The 19631-nt window shown below is 52.8% G+C and overlaps 2 protein-coding genes across 3 annotated transcripts; one reads left to right on the top strand and one right to left on the bottom strand.

Annotated features, from left to right (window-relative positions):
- Positions 1-8189: 8189 nt before the first annotated feature.
- On the top strand, positions 8190-13795 carry MED9 (mediator complex subunit 9). The gene is made up of 2 exons (XM_020914203.2): positions 8190-8468; positions 12185-13795. The coding sequence occupies exons 1-2, from the start codon at positions 8248-8250 to the stop codon at positions 12399-12401; spliced, it is 438 nt and encodes a 145-aa protein (XP_020769862.1). The 5' UTR covers positions 8190-8247; the 3' UTR covers positions 12402-13795.
- A 1038-nt stretch (positions 13796-14833) lies between these two features.
- On the bottom strand, positions 14834-19199 carry RASD1 (ras related dexamethasone induced 1). 2 transcript variants are annotated; one of them, XM_070479241.1, is made up of 2 exons: positions 16150-19199; positions 14834-15848 (listed from the first exon to the last, which is right to left on the bottom strand). In XM_070479241.1, the coding sequence occupies exons 1-2, from the start codon at positions 16433-16435 to the stop codon at positions 15205-15207; spliced, it is 930 nt and encodes a 309-aa protein (XP_070335342.1). In that variant the 5' UTR covers positions 16436-19199; the 3' UTR covers positions 14834-15204. The 2 variants fall into 2 exon arrangements, with proteins under 2 accessions (XP_070335342.1, XP_070335341.1); XM_070479240.1 differs by having other exon boundaries at positions 15292-15922; positions 16150-17103.
- Between the last annotated feature and the right edge of the window lie 432 nt (positions 19200-19631).

Raw genomic sequence — 19631 nt, 5'->3', positions numbered from 1 at the left:
TGACCTCTTGATGGCCTATTCGGGAATCCCAACGTCCTGTTCTCTAATTCCCAAATGAAAACAAAACAAAATAACTCTGTCCTTGAGCGTAATTTCTAATCTTTTCTTTCTGATGTGGGCGTGTGTTTAGATGATAAACTCACCTGGTAGAGCTGAGTTATGTTTCTGTTTTGTAAAACAAACGAAGGTGTGACGCGATGTCCTTCAAAGCCCTTCTAGGTCTCCCTGAGCCCATGGAGGGAGGCTGTGGGTTGCTGCTTAAAAGCCGGAGCTTCACAGGGGTGCCCTTTGGGGTGAAGTCGGAGCAGGTGTAGCTCTAGCCAGGCAGGGGATGGGGGGCCTGTGTCCCTCTCCAGTGACTTTTTAAGGCAACAGTGTGTTGCCTCCTGGTTGTTGAGACATTGATGAACCATGTATGGAGGGAAGAGCATTAAAGCAAGGACATGTCTACTCAGGACTCAGTTGAAACAGCCATCGTCAGGCAGAGGCCACAGGTCAGACCAGCACAGAGCACCCTTGCTGGGCACCTGCTCCCAGCTGTGAGCAGCATGGCTCTGATGGAAAGCCATAGGTGAGTGCACAGATACATGTCGCTTTTAAGATCCAGTGCCTAGGCCCTTTGGCAGAAAGAAATGACAGGAAACTGATAAAAACCAGTTTTCCTTTTAAAAATGTTTAAGAGACTGAAATTAGATTCCAAGATAACTTAAAGAAAAGGAATCTCAGAAGAAGTGAAAATTGCTTCATTTCAATAAAAATGGTCCCCAGAGCTTCCCTGCCATCGCTATGATTCCCCAAAACTCTGCAAGGCTTCTCAGGGAGCCCAGTTCCTCATATTGGCAATTATTGCCCCTTTTAAGGAATTCGTGTTTTTTTCTCCTTGGTTTAGTTTAGGGTTTTTTTTTTTTTTTTTTGCATGTATCCTTGTATTGAAAACCAAGTTGTAGGTAAATATTAGCTTCTATGGGAAGCCATTCACAGCAAATTGTTGAGGGACAAAACAGGTTATAAAACAACATGATGTCAAATTTTCTTTTAAAAAAATGTATATATTTAAAATGTAGGCGAAGACAGACAACAGAATGTTAAGCATGGATATCTAGGTGTTGAAAGACAGCATTTTTCTTCTTTTGTGTGCTTTTTTGCACTTCCCCAAAATTCTTTCATCGAATATTTTTTGTTACCAGACTTTAAAATAGGGAATATTATTTTTAGAATTAAAAAAAAAAATCCTTAAAAGTCCTCTTTTTCCCACCTAATAAGCCTGGAGGTTTGCCTGTGCAGCTGTGAAATGAGGCCACCAGAGACCCAAGAAGAGACCTCAACTACTCACCCTTCCCCTGCCACCCGGGAGCAGCGACCACATCTCATTCGCCCAGAGCACACCTGGCAGGTTCTGGGGGTGATTGCTGCACAGGAGCTGGGTGTGTGAAGGCCAGCCAGCCATGCCACCCCTCTCCCATCTTCCCACCAAGGCCACTTGAAGAGAGCTTGTCATTCCCGTCTCCCTGCCCCCTCCGAGCTGTTCAGACCAGACACAGTGGCATCTGCCCCTGGTACGTGGGGATGGAGGGTCAGCAAGTATTGCCTCTGGGGAACTCAATTATGGGTCAATGCCAGACGGCCCTGTGCCTTGGGTCATGCTCTGTGCCCCGCCCCCCCCCCCCCCCACAAGACAAATCACTTCCTGAGTCACACCCAGTGCTCTCAGGCTCCATCAGTGCTGACTAACCCCTCACCTCCCGCCCCCAGCGCCGCATCACACGATGATGAGATTGTGAGCCTGGCTGCACATGACGCTGAAACCAGAGCTGAAATGCAGAAAGAGCAGGAAAGAAGACGCAGTGACGATTCTATTTGCTCTGATGTCTGCCTTGCTTTTCCTGCACCGCTGGCTAATTGGACACCATGTGTGGATAGCTTCCCAGATGTGTAGTCACAGATCAGGAAGAACAAACAGGAAATTGTCTTTTAACCCCATTCCCTGGACCTGAGCCCCGGGCACTATGCCTCACCCTGGACGGGATGGTCTCTTACCGCCCCCATGCCTGGGTGGGCAGGGAAGGGTACCCGAGACACCCGTGTACTGGTGGTAGAATCACTCGCCTGAGGGCACAGAGCTGGTGGTACCTGGCACATGTGGGGTTGGAGCCTTTTCTCCGGGCCTGTCCCCAGGGTACACTGTCCCCTATAGCCTGAGGTCACATGAGGAGGGGCTCCTGTCACTGCCTCAGGTTAACTCTGTACCTTGGCTCCTTCCCCCCGCCCTGATTCTCACTGCACGAAAACCCAGCTGTCACCCAGGAAACCCGCTGGCATCCACCACGGTCCTCCTGGAGGGTAGCACTGGCCCCCGGAGCCCTCCATCCAAGCCTGGTTTTTGTGTAACTTGGCCGCCCAGGACTTTTCAAAAGTGGGCAGGGAGCTCCTGGGACCTCCAGTTAGGGGAAAAGTCTTCCACGCTGTCTCTTCTCCTTGCATCCACAGTGGCCGCTGGTCAGACTGTGACAAAAGCCAGCCCTCTGGTCAACTGTCACTGAGGCCACCAGAAAAATCACGACTCAGGTAAGCCAGCGATGCTCCCAGAGGTATAACACCCACTCCCCATTTGCTCTGGGCCCCTAAGCACTCTCCTCACCACCAGCCCTGAGTTCTTCCAACAACAGTGAGCACTTCCTGCGGGTTTCTACCGAGTGAAGATGCCGTGGAGGAAGTACATGTAGACCAGAAACGCCATCATCCCTGAATATCCCCTCCAGATTTTGATTTTGTCCTTGAGTCAGCGTTGCAGGCTTCTCCCAATTCCCCCACCAACAGGCGACTCCGTCCACCTCCCCGGATCCTGCTTCCTAGTCTACGAGATGAGGGTGCCACGGGGACAAGCTGGGACCCGCAGGCCTGTTCTCTGCAGCTGGGCCTGGGGTCTCCCTCCTCACTGTCCGGCAGGTCTTGGTACAGACCAGGGGCCAGGACATGGTGTGTGGACTGGAAGGCGGGCCTTCTGATGACTCTTCAGACCACACCTTGTGGCTGAGCCAAAGACTGGCAGGACATGTTCAGCACTCACAGGGCCACCTTTCCAGAGATGTGGTGAGCAGAGATGGACAGAGGCTGCTGGTCCATCTCGATGCCACTTCCAGGGTTCAGTTTGGAGCCTGTCGTCCTTATAGCCTGGGGACATTCTAAGTGTCTGCTGTTACAGGCACCTCTTCCCATCCCAAGAGGTCAGAAACCCAGCCATGGGACCAGGGCCACCGGACTAGCTCACAGGCAGCGTCCCTGGTCTCTAGCAGCACCGCCAGCTACATAATTTTTAACTGTAGTTTTGCAACTGCAGTTAGTAATCGAAAGTCAAAAGTCTTACAGTAAATCCGGTAAGAAAAACAAAGTAACTACCAGAAAAGGGAGGAATTCAAGTGAGGAAAAGGGTTAATAGGACTGGCTCAGGCTGAGCCCATTGAGACAGAAAAGCTTGGCTCACATATCCTCTGAGTGAAAATGACTGAGTGAGGAGGTCAGCCAGTGTAAGGCATTAGGACGTAACAAACCATTTTAGACCAAACCACTTCCTGGAAGGGATTGCCTCTCATTTTTATTACATCCAAAGTGGATGGAGGTCTGGCAAAAAAAAAAAAAAGAAGAAGAAGAAGGAATAAAGACTTAAGGTTTTATGGAGAAAATTCTGAGTCTGAAAGAAACTTAGTCAAATTTGTGTGCTGAAATGAGTGCTTCTGAGAAATGAAACACTAAGATAAGTAAATGGAGAAACTGGTCATCACAGAGGAGCTTAGAATAAGAAGAAGGTGCTTGAAAGGAATAAAAAGAAGATGAAATAGTATTTGGAGAGGAGAAAGACCATCCTCAGGGTGGGTTGAGGTAAGGCCTGATCGGTGAGTCGTGGCTGTGATTAGCTGATTCCAGGTATCTTTAGCACTGTGCTGGCCTGAACTGTGATCACTGCTTTTTTTTTTTTACTTGCAAAAATCAAAGTAACATGTAGTTTTCCAATTCGCCTGAGGCTCCAGTTAATGAAAGAAAAGGATGAATCAGATGTAAGATAGAGCTTTGAAGACAAAGCCCGATCATTCAACGACAAGATCAGTTTAACAGTCCCCACGATGTTTGTCTGACAGAGGAATTACTATTTTTGGACTTGACGTAGCAAAGATATATCACGAGCCTATTTACAGCTATTCGTGGTGTAGGTGTGCTGAGAGAATCAGAGAGCTCAGGGCTTTGATGTAGCCTGGTTCTCAAGTGTGTTCTTGTAGTAACAGTTTGTTTCAGGAGTAATCATGAGGGGTTTTTGAGACATTTATCAGAACAGTAGCAGTAGTAGCTAAAGCTTCAGTGGCGGCTCCTACGTGTCAGGGACAATTAGGGGTCCTCTCCACAGGGTAACTCCTGTAATCCATTCGGGAGTAACCGCCTGGGTAACCTCCCGTTAGGAGCCGTTATGATTCCATTTTTCAGATGAGGAATCTGAGGCACAGGAAGGCTTGTCCAAGGTTACACAGCCAGAAAGAGCAGAGTCTGGGTTCCTCAGTACCCACACTCCCACACTTGGCCCTTGTTCACAGTTTTCCTTATAATATATAAAAGCAATTTGACACCACACAGAAAGGTGCAGGGCCTGTTATACAACTTCACCTGCCCTGTGACCATGAGGTGCACCCTTCAGTTCTTTAAAAACATTTTGACATGTATGCTTTGTATCTATGGATCATACACATTGTTATTTTTCATGTTGCAAATGTATGTATAAGTAGCAATATACTCTATTTGCTTTGTATGACTTGCTAATTTTTTTCCTCTCACGGTTAGGATTGAGATCTGTCCAGACAGATATGTGTCACCCAGGTCAATGGACACTGGCCTCACCTGGCTCCTGGGCATCCAGCTGACATGTGCTATGCATGTAAAGTGCAGAGTAGATTTCAAAGAGTGCTTAGTCTCTCAGTTGTCCAACTCTGCGACTCCATGGACTGTAGCCCACCAGGCTCCTCTGTCCATGGGATTTTTCAGGCAAGAATACTGGAGTGGGTCGCTATTTCCTTCTTCAGGGGATCTTTCCAACCCATGGATAAAATCTGTGTCTCCTGCATTGGCAGGTGGATTCTTTACCTGATGAGCCAACGAGGAAGCCCAGATTTCAAATACCTCTTTGATAATTTTTAGTACTGATCACATGTGGAAATGATAATGTTTTGAATACATGAGTTAAGTAAAATACATTACCAAAATCAATTTTACCGTTTCTTTTGATTCTTTGTGTGTGGCTACCAGAAAACTGAAAACAACACAAGTGGCTTGCCTTCTGTCTCTGTTAAGGGCACTCCTCTTAAATGCCCTAAGTCTGGGAGAAAGTCTGAATAGTCAGAAGTGATTGTTACTGTTCCCAGGGACTTTTCTAGGTGATGGATGTGGAATAACCCATTCAGTCTTCCTGGGAGGTTATGCAGAGTCTGAAGCTATGAGCCTCAGATGGGCTGAGCAGGGCCTGGCCTGGCCACCAGCAGCCTACAGGGGCCTGAGAAGCAGGGAGAGCTTCCCAAAGACTCAGCAAGCTTTACTCCGGGCATCAATGCCCCATGGTTGTTTCTGTGGGGTTTCTGCCTTTATTTCTTTCTTTCTTTCTTTTTTTTTTTTTTTACTTTCAACAGAGAAGTTCTGAGCAGACACACACTTGTGTTAATTTCAGCTTTAATGAAGCCAGCACAGGCAGTGTTTCCCTGACATCTGCCTGAAATATTATGAGGTCAGCTCCACTCTTTGCTACTAATTATATTAACTATTTTTAGGGCAAACTGTCAAGGCACCTACTCCATTCCTGCTTTCTACGTTTTCAATTCATTTTCTTTACCCATATCTATTTATACCTGAAATTTTTTTTTTTTTAAAGAGATACCCTCATCATTCTACCAATGATAAAGTTGGGGCAGGTAATGAAGTTATAAACACGCCAGAAGGGAAAGATGACGTGTGATTTCTACAGGGAGATTATTGATGAATGTGGGATTCTTTTCTGATTCTGAATAAAAACCTCACATTAACATTTTGAACCACAAAGTCACAGGGCTGGTAGGGACCTGAGGTCTCCTCTGTGTTGGTTAAGACCAGAGTCTTGCTGTCTGACAGCTGTGTGACCTGGGTCAGATTCTTCATCATCTATAAAACAGAGATGCTAACATCTACCTTCCAGAGTTTTTTGTGGATTACGTGAGATTATTGTGCTCTGTCCCTTGTACCCACTTTCAATCCACAGTAGTTGTGGTAATTACTATTATTAATATCACACTGCTCTTATGTCCCCAGGCAAATTCCAAGGATGTACAGCCTCTTCAAGCCCGTCTGGTCCTGTCCCAGGAGGACCTTCTTCCTCCTTCTCCACCAGAACCCTAAACTTTCTCCCAGGGGGAGAGGCCCACAGTCAGCAGCGCCCCCCCCCACCGCCCCTGTGCTCACTTGTGGGGTGCAGTTTTTATAAGAAAACTGTGCTGAGGCTATTACCAAAGTGCCCTCTGACATACCGTCCACCCTCCCCACTTCCTTCCACAGTCTCCTCCCCTGGGACTTGCCTCCACAGACTCCTCAAAGATGCCTCTGAAATACCAGCGCTGATGCTTCCTTGTCACTGGCCACCTTGTTCTTCAGTGTTGCTGCTCATCTTGCCACTTACTGTGGACTCCTCAGCTCTCTAAAGCCTATGGGGGGGTTGGGGGGGACTTTTCAGCCAGGCTAGGATGCCAGTCCTCATCACACAGCCCCCACATAGTGGCTCGAGAGGGCTTGTTTTGAGTAACATACCCACAAACCCACCAGGAGTCCTCTACTTTGACCTAAGATCCCAGGGCTCATGCAAAGGGCACCTTCAAAGGTCAGCCATGTATCTAAAGTTGGAAAGTGGTTTGGGCTCTACCATGACCCTGAACTAAAGATTTCAGAGGTAAGCATACTGAGACCAGGGGCTTCAGGAGCTAGTCCACAGGTACAGAGAGTACCTGACATTGACTTCTCCCTCAGATATGGTATTTATTCCTGACATGATCCCCAGCACCTCATGGGGAATAGATGGGGAGACAGTGGAAACAGTGTCAGACTTTTATTTTGGGGGGCTCCAAAATCACTGCAGATGGTGACTGCAGCCATGAAATTAAAAGACACTTGCTCCTTGGAAGGAAAGTTATGACCAACCTAGATAGCATATTAAAAAGCAGAGACATTACTTTGCCAACAAAGATACATCTAGTCAAAGCTATGGTTTTTCCAGTGGTCATGTATGGATGTGAGAGTTGGACTGTGAAGAAAGCTGAGTGCCGAAAAATCGATGCTTTTGACCTGTGGTGTTGGAGAAGACTCTTGAGAGTCCCTTGGACTGCAAGGAGATCCAACCAGTCCATCCTAAAGGAGATCAGTCCTGGATGTTCATTGGAAGGACTGATGCTGAAGCTGAAACTCCAGTACTTTGGCCACCTCATGCGAAGAGTTGACTCATTGGAAAAGACCCTGATGCTGGGAGGGATTGGGGGCAGGAGGAGGAGGGGACGACAGAGGATGAGATGGCTGGATGGTATCACCGACTCGATGGGCATGAGTTTGAGTAAACTCCGGGAGTTGGTGATGGACGGGGAGGCCTAGCGTGCTGCGATTCATGGGGTCGCAAAGAGTCAGACACGACTGAGCGACTGAACTGAACTGAACTGAATCCCCTTCAGCCATCTCTGCTCGGAGGAAGTTGAGACAGCCTCCCCACCCTTTCCCAACAGTTAGCACAGCGTGTCACCCAGAAGATGCATATTAACTGTTCGGTTTTTTCTGGGTCCATAGGGTAGGCGCAAGGCCTCCTCCCTGGAGGCTTATGCGCGGGTGGGAGCCGTGGGTCCTTCCCCTCGGATCCTCCACGTTCGCGGGCCCAGGGCCTGACACCCGCAGGTGCGGGAGGTGCTGTCCACTCTTCCTGAGGCCTCATTTATCTTCCCGTACTGGTTGCTTTTGGACTCTCTTTGTAACGTGAATAGGAATAAGATGTTATTCCTGAAGTATACCTTCTATTTCTGACTATAGAAAAATTTAGCTGTCTGCGAACCACCAAATCCAGGCCACCCAGGACCAGCCGCCCGTTGCCTAGTAACGACCGCCAGGCCCGGCCCCGCCTCCGCGGCGCACGGTGGTGACATCATAATCCGCAACACTTCCGGCGCGCGCAGCCGCCTGTCTGGCTGATCGGCTGTTGGGGTCCCGGGCACCATGGCTTCTGTGGGTATTGCTGCCGGCCGGCAGGCTGAGGACACGCTGCCGCCGCCCGCCGAGCCTCCGCTGCCGGAGATGAAGCCGCTGCCGCCGCCGCAGCCGCCGCCGTCTGTCTCAGCGCAACAGCCGCAGCCCGCGCCGAAGCCTCCATCCCCTGCCAGTGTGAAGGCGGAGGAGAACTGCTCCTTCCTTCCCTTGGTTCACAGCATCATCAAATGGTAAGGGCCCGGGGGGATCAGCCCGCACGCCCCCCGCTGCCCGTCACGTGTCCGAACTCCAGGGGCGCCCCGCGGTACCAAGGTACATACCCGGAGGGGAGCGGCCACGCCGAGACCACCGCGAGCAGTCCCAAGTGTTCAACAGTCAATCCTGGGAGTTGCCAGGCCCCGTGCTGGCAGGCAGCGTTCTTAAAACGAAGCCAGGGTAGACAGCAAATGCACGGACCCTGCGGGCAGACTACTCGGATGCAGCCTGTGAGCCTGTTTTCCCACAGGTCCGACAGATTGTGTCATCTTTCATGTGTGGCACACTACTAAGTGCTGTGGCGTGTACACGTGGAGGGGCCAACTTTTCATCCCCACCTTGCTCACCAGTTAGAAGGGGAAACTCATGAGCGAAATAACCCATAATGCAAAGAGGTTATAGGGGTGATGATGGGAACTTTACAGGAGTAGGGCGCTGACCTCCAGAGAGCACTCGGGTGCCCTGTCATGGCAACACAGGGGTGATTGTCTTCTTTTGGCCAGTCTTCAGATCACCTGAGTTTTCAAACTGATCCTTAGAAGGAAAACACACACACACACACACACACAGACACACACACACAGCCAAAATCTCCCCAGTCCCCACATTTGCCCAAATTATTTTTTACTGTTATTTATGTCCACATGATAGCAAAGTTTAAACCCCTGGGCTTGAATTTTTTATTCAGCCATTAAAAAATCAAAGCAAAGTGGATTACAACAAAGTTACTTTTACAGTAATAGTCAAGTGAACATCAACATGCTCTTGGATGTTTTGCTGAAATGGAATCAATACTCACAACACGAAAGTATTGCTGATGGCCCAGCCGGTTTAGAGTTGAGGTGGATTAGATTCACTTGCCCTGGGATGACCTGACGCTTCCACTGCTTTTCAGATGACTGTGAAAACTTTGTTCTCACAGTAGTCACAGTAGACCTTGACTTCATCTGGCTTCACTTGGTGTGAACATAGTGTTTATCCGGCAAGGCAGACTGTTCTGTTCCCAGGAGCCTGTAATCAGGTAGCACTTCTAGGCAGAGTGACCAAGCAAACACAGAAGCAGACCTGAAGTCCCAGGCATTATCCAGGATCAACCCAAATATGCTTATTCAGGTTTTAGAAAAAATAAAGAAAAATGAAAACACAGAGTGTACACATTCTCAGAGTCTATTTTTGACCCTGATAGAACAGTTGGGTTGGGCTGGCCTTAAAGATGGAGCTGTATCGTCCACGAGAGAGAGCATTGGCTTTGAAGTCAGAGCTTCTTGAGTTCAGATCTGCATGTTGATACTTGCTTGTGTTGGAATCTTAGTTAAGTGTGTAGCCTTTCTAGGCCTCGATTGTCTTATCTCTAATATACGAGTAATAATTGTTGTTCGTTGTTCAGTCACTCAGTCGTATCTGACTCTTTTCAACCCCATGGACTGCAGCACACCAGACTTCCCTGTCCTTCACTATCTCCCAGAGTCTACTCAATCTCATGTCCATTGAATAGGTGTTGCCATCCAAAAATGAACCGCAAATGATAGCTCTATAAGGTACCGGCTGAATGACCTTGGTCAGACAGCTTAAAGGCTTGTACTTTCCCAAGATTTGTTTTTAGGAGTCGGCCACGGAGTGTCTGGACTGGGGAACACTAGGCACATTGTGGGAGCTGGGGGAGGGGAGCCGTGCTGAGAATAGGAGCTTGAGAGCAAGTCCACAGACTGGACATTGAGACCCAGCCCCACCCTTCACCCATACCTCTCCTTTCCTGTCCCCAACTTCTCAACCGGCAGCCAAAGAATATAGACTCTTGGGTGTCTGACCCCAGAGACACTGAACCTGGGAGTCGAGGAGTCGTCTTAAGTTTTTGAACTAGTGCTTGGGTTTTGTGAAAGTAGATGGGACAGAGTCTTTAGGAGGAGGAGAGGACTGGGGCCCACAGGGAGCTGGGGAGTAGGAGGAGGAGCAGGGATGAACCGAGGGTGGTGGCAGGCAGAGCCGCAGCCTGACTGAGGGGATGGTGGCTGCCCAGCACACACAGGTGCAGGTGTGGGATGGTCATCCCCATTCAGACTGCAGGTGATCAGTTAGAAACATCCACATACCCATAACAGCCAGGTCATCTAGCCGTCCGAGGTGCATTTCAGGTGAGAAAAGCAAGAATCAGAACCATGTGTGTAGTGTGGTTACATTTTTGTCAAAACAAAAACAAAAAGTGATTCAGTTACACATATATGGACATTCTTTTTTAAAAAATATTCTTTTCCATTATGGTTTATCATAGGCTATTAAGTATAGTTTTCTGTGCTATATGGTAAGACCTTATTGTTTAGAAATTTTTTGTTTGTTTGTTTTTACCTTGTCCTTTCAGACGTATGTGTTGTGAATCAGTTTTCTTAAAACTATAATTTAATTTCAAAATTGCCTTGGGACTTAAATTTGTAACAATGTGTTAGCACATATGCCATCCAAGTGGAATGATTTCAGAAGTCCAGATGGTGTCTGTCAAGAGTTGTAGATCAGAGCTGAGACATGAAGGAAACAGAATATAAAACGCTTTCTTGAAGCTGGGGTGAGGTGCACCAGAGTTGGTGTGTGTGAATCGAGGGCCTCAGAAGACAACAGGAAGTGTCTTTATTCATTTCCCAGAATATTGATTCTCCAGATCTTGCTTCTGAGTTTGAGTTATTGATAAATAGTGAGCAGGCCCCAGTGCATCTCATCTGTCAGAAATGAGCTTTAACTAGCGGATCACCAGGAAAGATGGCTATTCTGTCTGCGTAAGCAGAGAAATGATTAATAATAAACATGAATTAGCACCATCTGGGTTGAAATTGCCCAATAGGGATGAACGTTTATTGAAAGAAATAAATGATCCTTGACAGCTTTCCCCTCTTATGCCTCAGTGGGTGACTTTTAAAACAGCCTTTGCATCAGCTTTTAGATTTTAGTCTCAACCGCCTGTTTTCAAAGGCTCATCCATCCATTTCCTAACTTAAAAATTGTACAGGAGCAACTAGGCTGTTTCTTTGTTCTCAGGTGAAGAGTTTTGTTCTTGCTTCCTTTTAGTTATGCTGTGACAGGGAACATGGGTCTCTGGGCAGCCGACAGTAGCTACGAGTGAAGATATGATCCCACCTTTAAAGTGAGCGGGACCAGAAGGCCAAGTTTACCCGAGTTGTTGGGAGAGGTGGGAGATAGCGAGTACCTGCTGAAAGTTTTCCAGTAGCTGTGACTAATGTAAAATTTATGAATAGCTCTGTGGAAATCAGACTGTGTGTTAACAGGTTCAGGCATCAGAACATCAGCTAAAATTAGCTCTTGCTCATTGATCGTCTCCTGAATGGTCTTCAGTGTCTCACATAAGAAGGGATGTGGTGCTTCATTAGGTTTTACTTGCCACTTGTTGCCTGATGCTGGTGATGGTTTTTCATTCATTCAGCAGATACCTAGGAGCTTATCTATGTTCACTCTTTGAGCAAATGTTACTTTGGTGCATGCAGGCTGGGCTCAGGAGGCAGCCCTGGAGGAAGGCTCTGCTTCCCATGTGCACCTGCTCTGGGGAGGGGGGTGGGGGTGCCTGCCCATCCCCCAGTGCACAGCTCAATGGGGGACACAGGCGACACGCATTCTAATGCGGGGTTGGGGGTAGTAAGGAGGGAGCTCTCAGGTTGCTGGTGCTAACGCCTGCCCTCTGCCCCTGCAGCATGGACAAGGACAGTCCCGACGTCCACCAGGACCTGAACACCCTGAAGACCAAGTTCCAGGAGATGCGCAAGGTGGTCAGCACCATGCCTGGCATCCACCTGAGCCCCGAGCAGCAGCAGCAGCAGCTGCAGCGCCTCCGAGAGCAGGTCCGGACCAAGAACGAGCTGCTGCAGAAGTACAAGAGCCTGTGCATGTTTGAGATCCCCAAGGAGTGACGAGCCGACCCCAGGAGGAGTGCTGGGGCCCCGGCTTCCTGTCTCCAAGCCCTGTGGAACGGCTCTGGTACTGCCTGCTTAGCTGAACTTTACCCCTGACTGCAGAGCCAGTGCCTGAGCTGGTTCCCTGGGCATCCTCGTGCACTGTCCCCCCGTCCAGATGCGCAGTAACTGCCTACTGAAGGAGGAAGGCTTCCTGAGGCTGGGAGGTGGGGCCTCCTCTTCCTCTGGGGAGGGACACAGCAGGAAGGGAGGCAGCTTCCCTCTGCCCCTCCCCACCCACCACAGACGGTGGGGGTACCAGGAACCTAGTGTCCAGTAAGCAGCAGTGTGTGTGGACAGTTAGGCCTGCACACGCATGGAGAAAGGCCTTGAGAGAAATACATGGTTTCAGAGACTGTGGGGTGGCCTTTTGTGCTGGAATAGTTTTTTCTTTCTGTTTGAGGCATGGGTGTTACTGTTCATGAGGTATCAACCAGGAGCCCACCAGGTGCCCCCGCCCAGGTTCTCTGCTGCCCATGTCTTTGTTACTTGTCGCTCCTGCTCCTTTGTCCCCTGTCGCCTTCTGTCAGCTTAGCCATTTACTGCCCAAGAACGGCCAGACCACCTCAGACCATGTGGTCTCATCAGCCATGGTCTGATGAGATGAACAGACGCCCTCTTCAGCTTTCCCAAGTCCTGTCCCTGGTTCACTGATGACCTCCCCTCTGGCCTTCTTACTCCGTGCACTCGGGGATCACATGGAAAAGGACAGCTCTGGGCCATGATTCTGATGGCCCCTTGGAGTGGGGGAAGCTGGCCCTGGCAATCGTGCAGCCCAGGCGTGGTTCATAGATGTTTATAAACACCCTTGTTTCTCCAGACAGACATTGCATTTCTGTGACCTGCCTGAGGTAAAAGCCTCTGAAACATGTGGGGACAAGTGGCGAGTATCGCTCAGATCTAGAGTGGGCTCATCCCTGTGCCAGCCGCGTCAGGGCTGACGGGCGCCCGCCAGTTGGCAGGAATGTAGGCTAAGGGTGTTCTGAGCAGGGGTTCTGAGTCTGCTGGCAGCCACCTGTCAGGTGTCCAGGGGAAGGGTGAGGTTTCAGCAGCCTCACCCAGAGGAGCAGGCTCTGAATTTAAGTGGGTGTCACCTGAGGCCAGCTCTGCCGCGGGGCTGTTATAAACTGAATCAGTTATTTTTTTGAAGTTTCAAGAGTACATTACTGTGTGAGCCGATTTTAAGGCTCCAACCAAATAACCATGGAATGTGCAGCTCAGAAATACCCGGCGGCCGGGCCTTGCTGTGAGACTGCAGTGGACATGGGCTCCTCGTGGGTCTCCTTTGTGCTCCAGTGTTGTGACCTGTGACGCTTTTCAGGAGAGTGATTAAAGGAACCTGTGCTCTGCTATTAGGACATCTTGGGTCTGTACTGAGACATTTCATGTTAGGACATCCCCGTGATAGTTGAGAGATAGTCTCCCCTTTACGCAGAGGAGACTGAGCAACTGGGAGCACCTCCATTCTGTGCCCCGCCCCCAGCCCCAGGACATGGCCACACCAGCTACACCAGCATGAACGTGGGGTGACCCTTCGGGGAGTGGCATCCGACACCAGGGTACAGGTGGCCCGGAGGGTTGTCCTGCCTGTGGTCAGCTCCTGGGCCGTCATCCCTCCTTGTGGATGTAGGTTGCGTCCTGGCCGGGAGCAGTCCACCAAAGCAGAGTTACAGTCCTCCCCTGGGACACCTGGACTCCTCACTTGGATTCCTGGGCAGCGGGCGCCATGCAGAGACGTTGCCCATGGCCCTCAGAGCAGCCTGCAACAGAAGCACCTGCTCTCTGTTTCACAGGTGGAAAATCGGGCTTGCCAGAGGTCCCTTGCCCTGGGCTTCTGCAGTCTCATGTGGTGGAGCGAGCCGGGTCCCCTGGTGGGAGCCAGTGACCTCACCTGCAGAGGGGGTGCTGGACCCCCCTGAGGAGGGAGGGGGACCGGAGGAGCCAGGGCCACAAATCGTGAGTAGGCCCAGGTGGCTCGATGGCGGAGCCTGCGGCTGACTCAGGACTCAGGTCCTACACAAAGGAGGACTTGCGTGACCCCTCAAACCGTTGATGGTTCCAGGTTTGGTGGTGTTTTGTTGCCCTGGGCCTGTGCTGAGCATAGGACCTGGTCAGTCCCGGAGGCCCTTGGGGGGGGGGCCGGGGGTGGGGGGGCAAGTAGGTAGTGCATGGCTGAACCCTGAAGCCCTTTATTTGTGTCCTGACTTTCTCAGGAATGGCTCCCAAACAGAAGGGCTTCCAGCTGTTGGGAGCTTTTCTGGGGCCTTCTCTCCAGGGAGCCGTTTTCAGGCCAGGGTTAATCTCCAACTCTGGGAAAAGCGAGTCCAGTTCCACAGAAATAGAGACTTGCCCTCCCTCCTCCCCCATTTCTAAAGCCAGAGGAAGCATGGTTTTCCATTTTAAATTATTTTATAATAAAAAACCAGTAGCAATAACTTTAAAGACTCAACACGCAGTGCAAACACCTAGGTAAGATCTTGTTCATGTCCAGGGTGACACCAGAACTCTATTATAATAAAGTGCAAGTTTTATGTTTTGCTTTGTGCAATTGCACACACATGTAAACAAGTCACTCCTTATGATCTGACCCCACCCTCGGTTTCTGGCCAGCTGTCATGGCAACCCCCAATCACACAGATAACGCCCCTCTCCTCCTGCCGGCAGGACAAGCTTAACTTCCACCCCCGCCCCCATTTTTAGGGCTTTGTGAGAAGCGGAGTAGTGGGCGCCAATGGGCGTCGGAAGTAGGGGGAGTCGGGCCTCAGCCAGTTCTCGTTCCTTCCCGAGCAGACGACGGTCCCTTCTCTGCTCGCTGAGTCTCTCCGGTGCATGGGCTGGGGCGCCGGGAAGGAAGACGCCCGCGGTTTGGGGCACGTGGCCCCGACACTTGAACTACAGGGCCTCCTGAGGCTCTGCGGCCGCGTGGGGCGCGGGCTCCTAGCTGATGACGCAGCGCTCCTTGTCCTTGGCCTGGCCGCCGCTGGCCTTCTCCCGTATGTACATGAGGTCGCTGTGCACGCTCGGCCTGCGCGCCCAGGGCGCCAGGATGCCCAAGGCGTCGTCGCGGTCGCCGCCCGCTCGCCGCAGCCTCTTGCCCTGCAGCGCCTTCTGGTGCAGCGCCTCGCAGTGCTGCGCCGACACGCGGCGGTGCAGGTCCGGGCTCATCTCGCGCGGCAGGTTGGCCATGGTAAAGAGCGCGTGGAACATCTGGTCCAGGCTGCTGTTCCTCTTGGCCGAGATCTCGAAGTAGGCGCAGCGCAGGGGGTCGGCGCCCACCAGCTGATGGATCTCGCGCGGCTCGACCTGGCGGTGGAAGTCGCGGTCCCCCTTGTTGCCACAGATGACCAGGGGCACGTCCACGTCCTCCTTGGTCTTGTTCTTGAGGCACGACTTGGTGTCGAGAATCTGCCGCTTGAGCCTCCGCACCTCCTCGAAGGAGTCGCGGTTGTCCAGGCTGAACACCAGGATGAACACGTCTCCTGCGGGGGACAGAGCGGAAGAGGAGAGGGTGAGGGGGGCTAGCAGGGGACAGCTGAAGCGGGCTGACTTCTGGGCCTCCGGCCGCCGCGAGGGGCACGCTGACCTCTCCAGCGCCCATCGTGGCGCGCGGACCGCGCCTCCAGCCCGCGCGCCCCGGGACGAGGGGTCCCGGGCACCGCGGCGGCGCGCTCCCTCCCCACGCCCGCTGCTGGCCGCCCCGGCTTACCGGTAAGGATGGAGAGGCGCCGCATGGCGGGGAACGGGTGGTTGCCGGACGTATCGAGGATGTCCAGCTGGTAGATCTCGCCGCGGATGCAGTAGAACTTGCGGTGGAAGTCCTCGATGGTGGGCGTGTAGGCGTCCTCGAAGCGGCCCGTCAGGAAGCGAGACACGATGGCCGTCTTGCCCACCTTGGACGAGCCGAGGACCACCATGCGGTAGCAGTTCTTGGCCGGGATCCTCAGCTCCGAGTCACTCGGGCACATCTTCTTGATCATCGCGGACAGTTTCATTGAGCAGAGGGACCGAGGGGGCTGGGCGCGGGGCCGGGAGACGATCAGACGGTGGTTGGGGGCGCAGGGCAGAGCTCGGCTCGGCCGGCTCGGGCTTGGGCTCAGCGGGGTTCTGGATCTCGGACAAAAGCTCTGGCTCTGCGCGTCCAGCACCGCCCTTATATGCAGCCCGCGTTGCCGCCCCGCCCCGCCCCGCCTTGCGCGTCACCGTGCGCACGCCTGCGGGCCCACTGCGCCCTCCGTCCACCTCCGCTGGCCGCTGCCCTCTCCAGCTGGCGGGACTTGGGAAGGGCAGCCCAGGGTCTGCCTCCGGCTTGCGGGCGCACGGACCCTGCGCTTCTCCGCTGCTTCAGCGGCCGCAAGGGCATGGGGGACCCAGTTCGGGCTGGGCTTCCGACCCCATGCAAGGACCCCGCCCCTCCCCCACCCCTTCCCCACCGCAGGACTTACACGCGCACACTTTCTTTGGAACGCATTTTCCTCGGAGAATAAGAACATTGGGCAGCATGACGGCAGGTGTGTGCCAGGTGCCAGACACCGCGCCCGGGTCCTTGCGCACCCTCTCACCACCTCTGAGAACGGAGCCGGCCCAGCCCTCTGGTGTCCCGGGCGGCGGTGTCAGCGGGAGGTGGGCGCCGCCCGCTCCCGCCGCCAGAGGGCAGCTGAGGGCCCGCCGGCGGAGTCGGGATCCCGGAGCTCGGCGCTGGCTCTCGGGGCTGGAATCCGCGAAGCAGGAGCTTCCGGACCCCGCGCCCCACCGCAGGCTTCAGCTCCTTTCTCCAAACCAGAGAGGCGCTGGTTCCTGGCAGGAGTTTCAGCCAGAGGTTGCCCCTGCCGTCTTCCTGTTGGAGCCTGGAAGGACCAGAGGCTTGCCTTTCGGTAGTCAGGCCGACGTCCCCTCCCTCCTTCCCCCATAGCATCTTGTGCCTTTGGAGTCCCATGGGCCAGCATTCCCATTTTCTAGTTGGGGTAGATGGTCTGGAAGCCAGGATGAGCCTGAATGCTGCGTGGGCATCACAGCAGTCGCTGGCCTTCTCTGGACTTGGTATTCCTCTCCTGGAAGATGGAGCTTTGGCTCTGATTGATTGGGAACTTGCAAACAGTGTAGGGCCGTGGTAATAACAACAATAGTAAATGACCCACGAGGCCGCAGAACAAACCAGGGGGCAGCAGGTTGATCAGTAACCAGGAGTGGGCTGCTGCTGAGAGGCCTAGGAAGAGGCTGCCGGAGCTGGCCGGCTCCAGCCTGGAACTGGTGGAAAGGCCATTGCTCCCCATGGTGACAGGCGAGGCTGGACTGTGCTCAGCTTCTGATTTGGGAAAGAGCCAGGGCTATCACCTGGTGCCACCCACCCATCCACACAGGCCACGCTCTGGGCAGTGCCAGCGTACCAGTCTGAACACAGGTTTGCACAGGGCCTCTGGACTCTCATGGGCTTCTCAGGCAGCCCTGTGTGAACGGGATTCCAGCAGAATCTCCTGCCCTTTGCAGGGGAGCCAGGAAAATGTTGGTTCCCATTTATCCCATCCCAGGCACAGTCTTTGGGCTTCCCTAAATAGCTCAGTTGGTAAAGAATCCGCCGGCAATGCAGGAGACCCCGCTTTGATTCCTGGATCAGGAAGATCTACTAGAGAAGGGTTAGGCTACCCACCCCAGAGAATTCCATGGACTGTATAGTCCATGGGTTCGCAAAGAGTCAGACACGACTGAGTGACTTTCACTTTCAGGCACAGTCCTTAAGTCTTTCTTTGTGGCAGCCTTGAGGGGTGGAAACTATTACTATCTCCATTTTACAGACAGAGAAACTGAGGCAGGGGAATGACTTGCCCAGGGCCCACAGCTGCAGGGTCCAGCTCTCCCTGGGGAGGCCAGTGGGCCAGGACCCAGCCCAGAGTCAGAGCCTTCCTCTCCCCCGCCCCGACCCCAGGTCAGATGACAGGACTGGGATAACCTCACTCGCCTGGCACCTTCCAACTGGTGACAGTGGCAGGTACTGAGCCCAGCCTGGGTTCTCAACCTCAATTCCCGGCACCTGGGCATGACTCCACCCACAGATGTCAGGTTCTAGGACTTGTCCCTCAAGTCAGCTAAGTTCATTAGGCCCTGAGCCCACCTGCCATTCTTTCCCCTGAGTGTGCCCCCACCCTCCAGCCGTTGCATTAATTCTAGGTTGCCCAGGTTTATGATGATACCGATGGTCTTGCTTTCTGGGTCTGGGCACCTGCCTGTATGATTTCTTTGCAATGCAAGCAAATTTCAGGCTCAGAGTGGAATGGGAAACTTTTAAACCATTTGGTAAAATATTGGGGGTGGGCTGGAAGCAGACAGCTGGCCCCCAAGGCAGGAAGTGTTCACCATGGCCTGGTCTGCTGGTAAAGAGTGGTTTAGAAGGTTCCTGAAAGTTGTGTTGAGGCATGCTGAGTGCTGGCCTGCCGCCCAAGACTGCCCCCAGCAGCTCTTTGCACAGAGGGTCCTGTGTCACCCCAGCCCACAGCCATGGCCTGACAAAGAGAACATAGCTAATCAGAGCTGCTTTCCCCTCTGACCTTGCCTCCACAGCTGAGGTCACAGCTGTCCAGCAGTTTCCTCCTCAGCTGTGGGCTGTTCCCATCACAGCAGACCCTCCTTGCCCCAGGCCTGACTCCCACAGCTGCATGACCCAGGAGTCACACAGTCCTGCCTTGACAGACAGCTCAGGCCATGGGGGCCAGGACATCAGAGGTGCCCACAGGGGGTGAGCTTCCTGTCCTTGAAGGTATGCAAGCAGAGGCACTGCTAAGACCTGCCTCCGTGCCTCCTTCAGCTCCTCGAACCTGAGACCTCTGAATCCCAGACACCAGAGGGCAGCCTTGAGGAGCTCCATGGCAGGGCCAGCTGGCACTGCCCACAGCGCCCAGGGGCCCAGGGTGAGCATGGCTACAGGGGCTACTTCACAGGTGAGGATGCTGAGGCTAGGGGGCCAGGTGCACAGGTGGAGCCCCCCGTCTCCCATCCCAAAGGGATTAAAATAGGTTCTGTGCCCTTGGAGGGCTAGGGGCTGTGCAGGTGAGGCTGGGCCTGGACAAGGGCCCCACCCTGTGCCCACAGCTCTGCAGTCAGGCCTGACCACGGGCCCAGTGGCCCCATGGCTGCTCCTTGTGGCCACGTGAGGACCATGGGTCATTAGGAGAAAAATGTCAGGGTAACCAGAGATGC

The sequence above is a fragment of the Odocoileus virginianus genome, chromosome 17 (assembly GCF_023699985.2).
Source record: "Odocoileus virginianus isolate 20LAN1187 ecotype Illinois chromosome 17, Ovbor_1.2, whole genome shotgun sequence".
Classification (NCBI taxonomy): Eukaryota; Metazoa; Chordata; class Mammalia; order Artiodactyla; family Cervidae; genus Odocoileus; species Odocoileus virginianus.
Note: the sequence above shows the minus strand (reverse complement) of the source record. Positions and strands in the feature narration are given on the sequence as shown.

Bases quoted from the DNA above. Each gene is read 5' to 3' on its own strand.
- MED9 (XM_020914203.2), top strand. From the start codon at position 8,248: ATGGCTTCTGTGGGTATTGCTGCCGGCCGGCAGGCTGAGGACACGCTG. The intron at 8,469-12,184 runs GTAAGGGCCCGG...CTGCCCCTGCAG, and splicing joins GTTCACAGCATCATCAAATG to CATGGACAAGGACAGTCCCG.
- RASD1 (XM_070479241.1), bottom strand. From the start codon at position 16,435: ATGAAACTGTCCGCGATGATCAAGAAGATGTGCCCGAGTGACTCGGAG. The intron at 15,849-16,149 runs GTAAGCCGGGGC...CTCAAGCGGCAG, and splicing joins GCGCCTCTCCATCCTTACCG to ATTCTCGACACCAAGTCGTG.